This window comes from Heptranchias perlo, chromosome 15 (assembly GCF_035084215.1).
Source record: "Heptranchias perlo isolate sHepPer1 chromosome 15, sHepPer1.hap1, whole genome shotgun sequence".
Lineage (NCBI taxonomy): Eukaryota > Metazoa > Chordata > Chondrichthyes > Hexanchiformes > Hexanchidae > Heptranchias > Heptranchias perlo.
The window spans coordinates 48,766,986-48,782,435 of record NC_090339.1 but is presented as its reverse complement, the minus strand read 5'-3'; the positions used below and the strand labels follow the sequence as shown (position 1 = coordinate 48,782,435).

The 15,450-nt window shown below is 40.0% G+C and overlaps 1 protein-coding gene across 8 annotated transcripts in view; it reads right to left on the bottom strand.

The window, feature by feature from the left end:
- atrx (ATRX chromatin remodeler) overlaps positions 1 to 15,450 on the bottom strand; it is a 177,020-nt gene that overhangs the window by 14,591 nt on the left and 146,979 nt on the right. For all 8 annotated transcript variants that reach the window (XM_067997179.1, XM_067997178.1, XM_067997175.1 and 5 more), the window contains one exon: positions 3,177 to 3,326. In XM_067997179.1, the coding sequence (XP_067853280.1) occupies positions 3,177 to 3,326 (150 nt within the window). The remainder of the gene's footprint in view (positions 1 to 3,176; positions 3,327 to 15,450) is intronic.

The following is a 15,450-nucleotide window of genomic DNA, read 5'->3' as shown; positions in this document are numbered from 1 at the left end:
GGGGTGGGGGGAATCTCAAGCTTAAAAGCTCTAACCCCAGACGAACAAAAGGCACTGCTGGGCTGCCACACCCCTGTGGTCGCAGTGGAGGCAGAGTGGTTTCACAACCAGGTGACTACCTACGCCCCTGCTATCTGTCCATGCTCCACGCCCTGCCTTCCCCTTCCATCCCCCATGGAACATCCCAAGAGCGACAACTGCAACCATTCTGACCCTGTTTTTTTTCTCCCACAGGTCAAGCACAGTTCAAGGCCACTGTGGTGTGGAGAAGGAGGCAGTCGGAGATGGGGTAGGAGAAGAGGGAGCAGTTTCCAGAAGGAGGAGCAAGTGGACCCTGGCCTTTTTATTCACCTTGTCCCCACTGAGCTGGCGGATGAGGGGCAGATGGAAGGCAAGAGCCATACATCTCCATTCTTGGCTGGGAGTGCACCCACCTCAGCATCTTCACGCCTCCCCAAACAGAGTCAGAGTCACTCAGCTCATCTCTACCAGGCACCGGCACGGAGACATACCACTGGGGCAAGCCAGCACAGACTGATGGCCAGGTGAGCTCACCAGTTCCGGGGACCAAGGAGAAGACTCTGAAGAGTTGGAGGATGTTGCCACCTCTCCGGAGAGATCGGCCAGAAGATGCCACGGACTGATGAGTCATGGGACTCTGATTGGGGGTGCAGACCTTAAGAGGTGCATGTTGGTGCGTCAGAGGGCCACAAGGAACCTGGGTTCCATCAGCAGAATTCTGAAGCAACTCGTGGGTCTAGCTTCTGAGTCTGCTGTAATGTAAAGGCACCAACATCGTGTAGGCGATGTTACAGCTGTGAGAACTGAAGCAGCAGATGGCGATTGCAATGGGACACGCAGTGGATCCTCAGGCAGGGGACAGAGATGGAGCAGTGGGAGTTCGAAAAGGCAGGGGTTCCATGGTTGAAGCAAGGTTGGAACAAAAGTGAGATTTTAAAATCAGAAGAGACATATGATAAATAAAGGGAGATAATACAGGAGAAATCGAAAATGTATTTAAAAATGCAGAAAGGAAGCAAAAAGATTAGGGAAACTGCAAGGGTGTATAAAAGATGACTGGTAATCAACATAAAGTGAAAGTGAGGGCTATTTAAGCACATAATTTAAAAAATTATTCAAAGAGGTGGGACCTTAATGACAAAGGGTAGCATCTTGTACTTGAGAATGGTGGAAATGATCAAGTATTTTGCATTTGCTTTTAAAGACAAAGATGAAGATGAAAATGAAAATAGAACTGTGGGAATACCTGAGCAGTATTTTAGGTAGATAGGATGTGGGGATTAAAGCCCATCCTCGGGGTCAAAAAGGATGACAAGGTTGAACAATGTGGTTCAGCCTCAGCAAGTGGCCAGGGAAGGGGATGAAGATGGTGCCAATGGGGTAGAGCTTGGGGTGGGAAGCAGGCAAAAATGATGGTTTCTTGATGTTGAGCTGGAGAAAGTTGTGACTCATCCATGATTGATGTCACACTGCTAAACAACCTGCTTTCATATTTGTGGAGATGCAAATGGATAAAATGGTTAAAAAAAAGGTTTAACTCAACCACTATATGATGAATGTGTTAACATTAGTTTTCAGTCATCAGCATGTGAAATATAACCAAACATACCAATAGTGAGGCTGAATGTTTATATCGCACTAGTTGGCATATAGAACATAGCAATTTGAGCGAAAAAATACTTTGCATGGTAGCTTGTTCTGTATTAGTACAAGAGCAGTTTTTCCTCCAAATAAGTGCATCTATAATAGTTTCAAACAACACACATTAACTGCTTATCTTTTATAAAATTGAGCATGGCCTACTTGCTGGCCTCCCACCCTGTCCAAAACTAGAGCATTTACTCTATCCCACATAAAGTCCCATAAACCCACCAGTCCTGTCCTCGCTGACCTACATTGGCTCTCTGTTCCCAAAAGCCTTAAATTTAAAATCCTCAGGGTAGGAATTGGTCATTGTTGTGCCCATGTTCCAGACAGAAAATGAGTGCAAAAAAATGACCAATTTCACAGGGCTATGCCCTGCGCCTCAAATACACCTGAAAAAAGTCTGAGACTATACTGTATATACTAATGCAGGGTCTAACAGCTGTTTTAGGATCCCTCTGAGAAATTGGGCTGCGAGGAGCGGAGCAGCCGCCGAGTTTTCCCAGCGCAGTTACAGTTGGCTACACCAAGGTAAATGAAGATTTTTTTGTAAAAAAATTCATGTGGAGCCAAGAGAAGCACGAGTGCTTCTCCCAGCTCCACAGGGCTCCTGCCAGCCCTCCTCCTACAGACCCCCTCCACCCCTGGCACTCAGCTGATAGCCGCTGCCAGTGAGGCAAGCAGCACAAAATTCATGTGCTGAAATAAAAACTGGCACAGACAAATTTCTACCCCTTCATCTTTTAAGTCTCTCCATGGCCTCACCCCACCCCATCATCGTAACCTCCTATATCGTCTTTGAACACCCCATTCTTCTGACGGGCACTTTGCACAACCCTCACGTCTCTCAATCACTGGTGGTACAGCTTTCAAGTGCCTGTGTCCTACTCCTTGGAATTCCCTCCCGAAACCTCTTCATTTTCCCCTCTATCCTAAACTTAAAAACTTGCTCAAAACCCATCTATTTGACTAAGCTTTGTCACGCCTCAATTTCTCCTTTTCTAAGTCGTTGTCCATTTTAAGAGTGCCTATCTATGAGGTTTACTTGGGATGATTTCACATTACATGTACTATATAAATGCAAATCATTGTCAAACACCATAAGTAGGACACGGGTTTAGACTGGGTAACAAAACGGTTTCCTTCAGATTTTTCAATAATGCTCCCAATAACCATACAAAAGCCAAGTTTCTGATCATTTCAAAATAGATGAGACTTGCATTGAAAATCAAATGTTATAATTCATAACCTGTTTGATTTATTATGTCTACAATAGTATAGCTACATTTGGCTGCATGATTAAAACCTATTTTGATGAATTGTGACAACATGAGAGAAGCTAAATGTTTCTCTTATATAATATTTCATGCAATTTTTCTAACCATTTTAGGGTGATTTATGTAGGCTTTTAAGTTTAGCACAGAATTGTTATTTTAGGCCAGATGCATAATTCTCTCTAGGAATTTAAATCTGTTTGATGTTACTGTTCAGTTAATCTACAAGTTCCTTACCTTCTTTTCCGCTTCATACTCAGCCCATGCTGCTTTTCTATCCTCCTCGCTAAGCTCTTCCTCCTCCTTATGGTCCAAAAGAGAGTCATGCTCATGGTAGCCCACAAGGTAATCTTTCTGGTTTTGAAGTATCTCTGCTAAAATGTGATCCTATTTAAAAATACAAACATCATTGTTGATTATCCCTTCTGGGCTATGTTAGGACATTTTACTAAAAAAAATTACTTTAGGATGACATCAAGATTGTTACCATGCAATAAAACTACCAACTGCTCATTCATACTTCAGTTTTCTCCATCTTCCTTTAATAACGTTAAACACTGGAGGTAGGCACGGTGCAATTCATCAACTCTGTAATCCTAGCTCCAATCTCTAGGTACAGTAAGTAGGTGGCAAGGTACATCACATTTTTGAACACATTTCCTTCCACCAGTTTAGCCAGTTGGTCCCTGGAGTGTTCAAATTGGATAGAATACTAGAGCCTGGTCTTAGTTGGTTCCAAGACTTTATTCAGAGATTCCCCTTACACACACACCACACCCTAGCTAAGCTCTCCTATAAAAAGATAGGTGAGTCCCCAAATGATACCCACCACCTGAATACAATTAAGACTAAATGATATAAATCATACAATTAAAATGGAGAACCTTTAGTCATGGTATTTTCAGGAGTTAAGTTTAACTTTTTCCAAGTTTAAAAAAATTTCCTAAATTATCCAGAATAACTAAAACAGTGCATTTAACATAGAAACATAGAAAATAGGAGCAGGAGTAGGCTATTCGGCCCTTCGAGCCTGCTCTGCCATTCAATATGATCATGGCTGATCCTCTATCTCAATACCATATTCCTGCTCTCTCCCCATACCCCTTGATGCCTTTTGTGTCTAGAAATCTATCTAGCTCCTTCTTAAATATATTCAGTGACTTGGCCTCCACAGCCTTCCGTGGCAGAGAATTCCACAGGTTCACCACCCTCTGGGTGAAGAAATTTCTCCTTATCTCAGTCCTAAATGTCCTACCCCGTGTCCTGAGACTGTGACCCCTCATTCTGGACCCCCCCCCCACCCACCAAGCCAGGGGAAACATCCTCCCTGCATCCAGTCTGTCTAGCCCTGTCAGAATTTTATGTTTCAATGAGATCCCCTCTCATTCTTCTAAATTCGAATGAATACAGGCCGAGTCGACCCAATCTCTCCTCATACGACAGTCCTGCCATCCCAGGAATCAGTCTGGTGAACCTTCGCTGCGCTCCCTCTATGGCAAGTATATCCTTTCTTACGTAAGGAAACCAAAACCACACACAATACTCCAGAATTGGTCTCACCAAGGCCCTGTATAACTGCAAGAAGACATCCTTGCTCCTGTACTCAAATCCTCTTGTAATAAAGGCCAACCATTTGCCTTCCTAACTGCTTGCTGCACCTGCATATTAGTTTTCAGTGACTGGTGTACCTTTGTACATCAGCATTTCCCAATCTATCACCATTTAAATAATACTCTGCCTTTCTGTTTTTCCTTCTGAAGTGGATAACTTCACATTTATCAACATTATACTGCATCTGCCATGTATTTGCCAACTCACTCAACTTGTCTAAATCGCCTTGAAGCGTCTTTGCATCCTCCTCACAACTCACGATCCCACCTAGTTTTGTGTCGTCAGCAAACTTGGAAATGTTACATTTGGTTCCCTCATCCAAATCATTGATATATATTGTGAATAGCTAGAGCCCAAGCACCGATCCCTGCGGCACCCCACTAGTCACTGCCTGCCACCCTGATAAAGACCCGTTTATTCCTACTCTATTTCCTGTCTGTCAACCAATTTTCAATCCATGCCAGTATATTACCACCAATCCCATATGCTTTAATTTTTTTCACTAACCTCTTGTGGGACTTTATCAAAGGCCTTTTGAAAATCCAAATAAACCACATCCACTGGTTCTCCCTTATCTATTCTACCAGTTACATCCTCAAAAAACTCCAGTAGGTTTGTCAAACATGACTTCCCTTTCATAAATCTATGTTGACTTTGTCTAATCCTGTTGATATTTTCTAAGTGTCCTGTTATCACATCCTTTATAATAGATTCTAGCATTTTCCCTACTACTGTTAGGCTAACCGGTCTGTGGTTCTGTTTCTCTCTCCCTCCTTTTTTAAATAGTGGGGTTACATTTGCCACCCTCCAATCTGCAGAAACTGTTCCATAATCTATAGAATTTTGGAAGATGACAACTAGTGCATCCACTATTTCCATGGCTACCTCTTTTAGTATTCTGGGATGCAGATTATCAGGCCCTGGGGATTTATCGGCTTTCTGTCCCATTAATTTCTCCAGCACTTTTTTTTTTACTAATACTAATTTCCTTTAATTCCTCCTTCTCACTTGTCCCTTGGTTCCATTTCTGGGAAGTTATTTGTGTCCTTTTCCATGAAAACAGAACCAAAGTATTTGTTTAATTGCTCTGCCATTTCCTTGTTCTCCATTACAAATTCTCCCGTTTCAGACTGAAAGGGACCTACATTTGTCTTCACTAATCTTTTTCTTTTTACATACTTGTAGAAGCTTTTACAGTCCACTTTTATATGTTCCTTGCAAGTTTACTCTCATACCCTATTTTTCCCCTCTTAATCAATCTCGGTCTTTTTTGCTGAATTCTAAACTGCTCCCAATCAGGCTTGCTACTTTTTCTGGCAACTTTATATGACTCCTCTTTGGATCTAATACTATCCTTAATTTCTTTTGTTAGCCACGGTTGGGCCACTTTTCCTTTTGTATTTTTGTGCCAGAAAGGAATGTATAATTGTTGCAATTCATGCATTCGTTCCTTAAATGTTAGCCATTGCCTATCCACTGTCATGCCTTTTAATGAAGCTTCCCAATCTATCATAGCCAACTCACTCCTCATACCTTCGTAATTTCCTTTGTTTAGATTTAGGATCCTAGTTTCGGATTGGACTACTTCACATTCCATCTTAATGAAGAATTCTATCATGTTATGGTCACTCTTCCCTAAAGGACCCCGCACAAGATCATGCACTATACCCAATCTAGGATAGCCTGTTCCCTGGTTGGCTCCTCAACGTACTGGTCTAAAAAACCATCTCGTACACACTCCAGGAATTCATCCTCCACGGTATTATTGCTAATTTGGTTTGGCCAGTCTATATGTAGATTAAAATCACCCATGATTACTGTAGTACCCTTGTTATATGCATCTCTAATTTCCTGCTTGATGCCATCACCTACATTACCACTACTGTTTGGAGGCCTATAGACAACTCCCACCAGTGTTTTCTACCCCTTGGTGCTCCTTAACTCCACCCAGAGTGATTCTACATCTTGATTTTCTGAGCCAATATCCTTTCTCACTATTTATTTGATGAAAATAAATGTAGTAAACTGCTAACATATTGATTTGCAACTAGACAGTCAAGTCATCGAAGATTAGAGAGTCATTTGCTTCCCTAATGAAAAACTGCATGAGCCAGTCAACAATTCATAAAAGGTACACCAAGAAATTAAAGGAATCAACATTAACTGTATGAGCATATCTGGAATGAACACCAGTTTTATACTCCAATCAAATATCATTCAAAGACTAGTTAACTTCCTAGCGTAAGTACAAAAACATATTAATGCAATCAGTGCCCGTACAGCCACAAACTGACTTGAGTTGATTAGTGATGTGCCTATGCACCTGAATATGATGCAAGAAATATAAAATGGTTTCTTACCAGAATATTTTCAAAACCACAAAAGACAAGTCTCAGAACAAACTCTCGTGAACTTTAATCTTTGTCGCGCATGCACCAGATGGTGCTGTGCATCAGAAAAATAAAGTCAAACTTGTTTTTCAGGTCACCTGTCTCCAATGGTGACTACTTTCCTACTTTTCAACTGGAAATAGATTTATTTAGAAACCGTTAGCTTGCAGAGTCCATCTCTACCCAATCCTTAGGATGGTTATTTTCTGTAAATCCAAATAGCTATGTCCAGAACTGGTCCTAAAGGTCCTCTGTATATAACAGCCACATGGTCCCAAATTAGTAATTCAGAATAGCCCAAATAAGCATTGTACTGGTCAATAAATTCTGTTCCAAAAATGGCTATGTCAAACAGGTTTTAGTATATATTTACCAACTTTTTTTTTTAATAATGTTGTACATTAGTGCCATGGTCTCACAAATCATAGTGAAAACATACTTGAGAAATACGTCTAGTTCTACGAAATGAACTAAATTAAATGTTTCAGAGTTTCCTATAAACCAGGAAAGTGTTAACTTTTCACTTGTTTTTTAGTCCAATTAAAAATTTGCTAGAAAAAAAATAAAACCATTTATCAGGTGTTTGTAGGGTACATGCACATACAGGTAAATAAGTATGCTGTTTTTTTTAAAAAAAACTTTAAAATTTCTTTGTATCCAAGGCAACATTACTGAAAACAATGTCATGGAATACAATACATGCCTACTCAGCCAAAATTGTCATTGAAATATGGTTTAGATTACATCCAACTGTGTTTGTTTGCTTTTCTTCGTCCAAACTTTATTTCTCATTTAATCGACGGAAGGTGATGAAATGTGAAAGCTCCTTCAAACGTAAATTCAATTCTTACATCACTTAGAGCCAGAAGACGCTTTTTTCAAGAAATGTAAATTGTTTACACAGCAGGAAATGGGCTCAGTGGATTAGAAATCATTTTCTACCGCGCAATAATCATAAGACCAACACAGCTTGGGTTGTACATGGTGACTGTACAGCAGCATTTAGTCTAAGGGTACAATTTTTCCTTTCACATTAGCTTACATTGATTGAAATTTTAAACTAATCAGTGTTCATACTCAAACTACTCGCTTTCACATATCTAATTCTTAACATAATATTTACAGGGCAATCAAATCCAGAGAAATGCCCATCTCATCCAAACTTCCAATATCCCATTTTATAAAATTGAGATCCAAGCATAACATTTTGTACAAAACTAGTCAAGAGCTTATCAGGGTTCAAATTATAATAAGCACTGGTCAATTAATCAAGATCGACTACAAACAGAATTACAAAAAGGTACCCCCCCCCTTCTTCAACTACAAGCTCACAAGCAATTATAGTGCAATATTCAAGCTAATAAACAGTGCCTTAATGAACATTTTGCTTGAATTCTCTACAATAGCCTAGGACAGAGGATCCCAAACTTTTTTTGCTGAGTCCCCCATCAGAGATTCATGCCTGATGTGCCCATCCTTTTGAGGAACAGTGGTGAAATTGGACTTTGCCAGTAGCGCGAAATGAACGATAGCGAATCAGTAGCCCGTTATGCGCTACTAAAGACGACTAACACCCCCTTTCCGTCCACATATTTCTGTGTAGAACAAGAGGATTTTATTTGCTTGGCTCATAACATTGCTTAGAACAGAAAACAACACAAATAACTGTCAAATAACTGAATAAACATGAATGTAAAAGAACATTTGATGACTTGTCCTTCTCGGAGTAGGATACACCTGTTTTCTAGCACACAATTAGTGGAATCTCAGTTTTATTTAGGAAAGTTTCAGACGCAAATCAGTCTTTACATTCAAGCTGCTTTTATACTTATTTTTGATGCAATTAAGTGAAGAAAATCCCAATTCACACAGATATGATGAGGCAAAGTGGACAAATATTTCAACGGCTCTTTGGAACAATTCAGGAAACTTTTTGAATTGAGAGCCAGAACTGACCAAGAGGAATTACTTTAAAGTTGTCTCTCAAAACAGTCACCAACAACGATCAAATTCTCTTTTAGACTCACGGCAATCTTGGCCTTTGCTATGAAGTCCTCTGAAAATGGATTTTGAAACCAGGCAAAATCCTGCAATTCATTTGCTCTCTTTCAGGAAAATACACATTGAATTTTGTGCAAAGCTGAGACAAATGCTCCAGAATTACATTTTAACTTCTAGGACTGACATTTTGCAGTCCATAATAACAAAACACAATATTGGGAAGGTAGCTACATTGTATTGCAATACACAGCTACTCCATAGCAAAAACTTTTGGCAAAGCTCTCCTTTCTCATGCATGATGGAAATGTTAGATATTACCTTGCAAAGAAAGGTTGAGTTCATTAAGCCTGCCAAGTATGTTGCCCAAATAGCCCAGTAAAACTTGGAAGTGCTAGTTGAGGAAATGAAGTGAGGTGATTCAGAGTCAATCAAAAACATGCAGCACTCCTCCCTGAGATTTTTGCCAAAACTTTACCACAAGACAGTCATCCAACATCAACATCTGTCCTTTTAGTTGAAAGTGCTTTCATTTGAAAAGGTTTGATGGTTTATCTTTAAGAGAAGGAGGTTTGGTCTCCAGGAAGCATTTTATTTCGCGTGGTCTCATGCTATCCCGAGCAAGAACTTCAGCACAAACACATTGCAATGGATGATTTACAACACAACCAGTAAATGTGAAGTAAGGAGGATCATACTTCCTATTTTTCTTTTGCCTGGCTCTACTTGTTCCTTACACCCTCAACTTTTAGCTTAAAAAAAAAAGCTCCATTCCTTCACCAAACGTCAGCTGTATAGCACACTGGAGCTAGGGGGCACTGGAGTGTTCGGAACACTTCAATTTGAAATGGCAGATCAGTGCAGCTGTCAATTCAGGCAAGGATCATCTAAACTGGTAGCAAATTACAATATTGTGAAAAGGCACTTCTTACATGGTGGGTGCCTACTGCTGCCATCGATGCAGCATCATCCCACCTTACTATGGTAGACTGGCAATCAAAAGTCTGAAGGCAACCTCAGCACAGTGTGGGATGTTTGAATTCCTGATTATTTCTAAAAGTGAAATTTGGATCAATCAGAGCTGCTTCTGGTGCACAGTAAACGATTACTGCGCTGAGATCGCACTATGCGAGGCTGCATCAGTGTATACTTTTTCTTTGAAATTAAACTTAAATTTGATCAGTTTCTTTAAAATTTAAAGAAATTCAGACTTTTGATGCACCGCCTCTGGCTACGCGGGGTTGTATCGGAGGCTCTCCTTCTCGGCCAGCCTGTCGTCCTCGCAATATCCTTCCAACGGCCCTCAGTTTGGCAGCCTCTGATAATCAATAATGTAGGAAATTCAGTCTCCTTAACAGTCTATTGTACAGCCTCCCATCATGCAGAACTCCACGAAAGCTTTTTAAAAAGACTTTAAATTCTCAGCTCCAGTAAACAAATAAAAGGTCACAGGTCAATGAGCTTCCATCTGTTTCAATGCAGTGACAATCTTTTGCAGTACACTTTAAAGTTACTGAGTTGGGAACTGATGGAAGTTAAATGTGGCTGAGTAATTGCTAATTGCTCATTAAGATACATTACACTGATATTATTCACAAAGCTCTCCAGCTATAATCACTATTACATTGTTTCAAATTAAATTTATCAACTGTTATGATCTAAACTACAAAGACTTGCCTCAGCTATGCAGTTATATTACCTATTAGTGTACATAAATTGCCAGTGATACTCCATGCACTAATTCATAATGAGATCACTGTTGTGAAGTTGAGGTGCATTACAAGGCCTTTTTGTGCTCCAATTACCAGAACACAACTAGGGTCAGAACAATCTGATTTGTGCTGTTATCAAGCAACACATGGTCAATCAGAATTAAATGGATTCCGTTCTTATCCTGTGGCGCAACAATGATCCTTGCAAGCAAAACTGAGCATCCACCCCCCACCCCCCCACAAGAGTGAGGTATGAACTTCTGGTCCTCGTGCTGGATATGAAAGCAGGCAATCCACTATGAGTTATCAATGCCACAATATGTACAGAATGCATGATGTTCAAGGATTCAAAACTCGAATATGTACTATTTTATTAAATTAATACATAAAACTCTGAGCTACTGGTGGGATGAGCCTCCCTGATCTCCTCTTGTAACTTATTTTCAATTGCAATACTGATAGTGCCATAGGAAAATCTTTGGTTAGCCCATGGTAAGAAATACCTCAAAATTTTCTATAATGTTAGTAAATAGTCACTGTAATCTAAGTCTCAATAAACAATTTTATTTGGTATATCTTGGCAATAAGTGTAGAGACTCTATTCAATTGGCTACCTCACAGAAGAGGAACAGTGCAAGCGATTTACCAGCATTTACCTCATTTCATATCCGAGCAAATAAGGAAGATCAATCTCCTTAACTTTTTTTTGTGATGCCAACATCCCAAGTAGACTAGAGACATGGTGTACCTAGCCTTCCAAAAGATATTTGACAGATGACCAAGAAAGCCTACTAATTGAGCTCAAAGTAGAGGGGACAGGGTAAAATTCAGGAATGATAAGGAATTGACTTAAGGGTAGAAAGCATATTACCTGTTAGAGGAGTTATGTCAGGGGAAGGGGGAAAAGTAGTACTTAGTGATGGGCATCAGGGATCATATTTCAGACCAACAGTTTCTTCCATCACTTGCATTCAGAAACTCAATACAAATTGGTCAAATTCACAGATAATACTAAACTAGGACAGGCAGTTGTTTGAGGAAACATTTTGGAAGCTACAAAATGAGTTGGACAAAATATGTAAATAGGCAAGTAACAGTAAATTAAATTTTATATGGACAAGTAAAAAGTGCTGCACATAGGAAGAAAAAATGGGTGACATAAGGATTCCATGAATATTGTTAAAGTAGCTAAGGATGAAAATGAAAAAAAAATCTAGGAGTCCTAGTAGATTGAACACTCAACAAGTCCAACCCCTTAAAAAAGCAAACAGAATGCTGTATTATATAGGCAAAACAATAGAGTACAAGTCCTGTGTTATGCTCTGGTCAAATCACAAACCTTGGACCCTCACCATCAACTTCATCCCCCACATCAGCAACTTTCTAAGGCCAAAACAGACAGTTTGCAATCTCTGCATTCTTTTAGACTCCAGGCTGAACTTCCGACCCCATATCCTCTCCATCACAATAATCATCTCTAATATCACGCCTATCTCCACTCTAACCTTAGCTCATCTACCGTTGAAACCCGCATCCATACCTTTCACACTTCCGGACTTATTATTCCATTGCTCTCTTGGCTGGCCTCCCATCCTCCACCTGCTGTATGCTTCAGCTCATCCAAAAACTCTGTCAACCATACCCTATCCCTCACAAAATCCTACTTGCACATTACCACTGTTGCTGCTGACTTACATTGACTTCTGGTCCCCCAATGCCTCGGATTAAAATTCACATCCTTGTGTTTAAATCCCCTATGGATTCATCCCTCCCCACCATCTCTGTAACCTCCTCCAGCCCTACAACCCCCCCAATCTCGCTGTTCCTCTGACTCCAGCCGCTTTGCATCTCGCCTCCCTTTGCTCCACCAAAATGGTTGTGCTTAGGGTTGCCAGCTCTGGTTGGAAGTATTCCTGGAGGTTTTATCATGACCTCCAGCCTCCATTATGATCTATCTCCTGGATTTCTCACAGCAGTGCCCAAAACATTAATCTTTAATTCCTGAAAAATCCAGGACAATCCTGGAGGGTTGGCAACCCTAGTCGGTGTTTCAGCTGCCTGGGCACCATGCTCTGGAATTCCCTACAACTGTCCACTTCCCTCTCCTCTGTCGAGGACCTCCTTAAAATCCACCTCTGAACAAGCTGAGTCCTAACCTTTCCTCCTTTTGCTCTGCTTCCATTTTATCCCCCTATATGCCTCCGAAGCATTTTGGGACATTTTCCCAATATTACAACAGTGGCTACACTTCAAAAGTACTTCATTGGTTGTAAAGCGCTTTGGGAAAGCTGTAAAGGGCCAGAAATACAAAACAGTGGCTCAAATAAACTGATCAAATAATAAAAATTGACAGTCTGCACTGGATGTTAAAAAGCTGCATGAATTTATTTTCTCTTTTTGGAGTTGTGGGGGGGTAGAGGGGAGAAAGAAGGCACTTCCTTTAAAAGGAAAAATGTAATGCGTCCACAACTGCCTCTCTCCCACACCTAACTACTGAAAGGTATTATTTACATAGCTCAGTGGATATTACCAAAATCATTTGCTATGTTATTTTCTTCCTTTTTCCACCTTTTGGTTTTGTATTTACTTGCCAAACATGAAAATGTGTGTTTCAAAATATATTTTCAATAAATTTAGCATACTTCATACATTCGTGGATCTTTTGACCATAATTGGATTAAATTCACTGAGGAGTTCCCCAATCCACCTCAAAATCCTGTAAAGCTTGGGAAGAGTGATGCTTTAAATGAGGTCTTCCTGCAAAGCACATTTTTCTTAACAACTTGGTCCACATCATATTAATGAAACTATAACTGCTAATTTGAGTGCATTCTTCTAACCACCTCAATTTTAAAACCAGATATATAGTGATTCAATGTTTTAGTAAAAATTGCACCTTATCCCCACTATTCCTAACTGGCAATTATATGTAGCAGATTTGGATCAGAATTCACAAATGGCTGCAACAATGCTTCGGCAGAAAAACATTTTAGTTTAAGGCACATAAATTTCCTCAACATAGTGTTAAAACAATTTTCTACGAGACAATTACCTTCGCGTATCCTGGACAACTTAAACATTATACAACAACTTACATTTATATAGTGCCTTTAACGTAGTAAAATGTCCCAAGGCGCTTCACAGGAGTATTATCAAACAAAATTGAACAATCGAGCCACATAAGGAGATATTAGGACAGGTTGGCCAAAGAGGTAGGTTTTAAGGAGCGTCTTAAAAGGAGAGAGAGGCAGAGGGGTTTAGGAAGGGAGTTTAATAACCAGAGGTTACGCACATATTCCAAGGAGAAGAGCTGAATAAATCATCCTCTCCTCCCTACTACATCTAAGCAAATTATCTGGACCCCAAGCCTTAAAGGGGTGTTGCTTTTGATAACCCAAGATTAAGACATCACAGGTACTAAGGTGAATGTAGAGACAGGAACTCTTTCTAAACAGGAAAGTGAGGTCCCCAGCGAAGCTTTCAAGTGTAATATTGCTTGTGTGATGGAACGCAATTCAGTAAACAAAAGAAAATGCTGGTATGAACTGCTCTCAATTCTTTGTAGCATCTAGAGAACATTTAGGGCCAAGGGACTTCCTCACATCCACATTTTCACGTGACAGATGTCATTTGTTTTTTTTCTACTGTTGTAATGGACACTGGATAACCATAATGGCTCAAATGGCCTTCTCTTGACCTTTCAAGTGTTTTTCATTGATCCACTAGCATAATAGATCAGCATAAAACCATCAACCAATCACGTCACTACTCTTCCAACCACAAGACACTTTCTAATGCTCAGGAAGGAGCCTTCAATTTTTGACTACTCATGCAGAATTCGTAATCATGGACGTAAAATGCTATCTGCCAATATCTCAGTGATTGGAACAGAACATCAGTAACACAAAGGATAATATCTTTCATACTCTCTGCCATTAACACAATTAAATGAGGCAGTTGCAAATATGATTTTTCTATTTTTTGTTGTTGGTCAACTGGAGTTATACTTCTGTATCACTGCAGTTGCACTAAGGTTAGTGACAAAGGAGATCTACGTGAGAATGTGGATGCATACGTAGAACTCTGCTTCCTGGGCGGTTAATTTTTTATGTTACAAGAACTCAGATGGAGGTGCCTGCTTTTTCATAACATTAAAAACATTTAAAAATAAATTTATGAAGTCACCAGCCAGTTCAAAGGTGCAAATTCAAACAGTGTCAGGAGACCTGAAGTGTATTTCATACCGCCAGGTGTTATTGAGCTTGAAAGTCAGATTGGAACCTAACTTCTGAGTTATACCATCACTTTCATGTCGACCTACACCTGAAACTGCTTCTCATTAGAAGTGGCAGCATAACTGCATCCTTACTCTCTGTTCAGTGGTATACTAACCTAGTATACTAACCTCCTGCGAGATGAAAAAAGTGTTTTTCATGTGCATATTGAGAGGTCAGCAGCTATTTGTTTATCCAAGACAATGCCACTGACTTAAGACTGGGAATGGATTTTGCCTTCACGCACCTTTCACTCAGGTTGACATGGTGTTTTCAACTGAGAATTTGCCAGTTGCTCCACAAAAAATCTCCTCAGCATTCAACCTCAAAAAACTAATCCACTGCACAATCCTCAAACCACTAAGGGCAAGATCACCAAATTGATCCTCTCGGCAGTTCTGAGACAACTTACATCATTGTCAACACAACTGTTAAATGAAGTTAAAAATGAGCCATGGGATCTTGATATCAAGTGCTGGCTAAAAGAATATGGAACATCTGTTTAAGTGTTATATTGCGAAACACA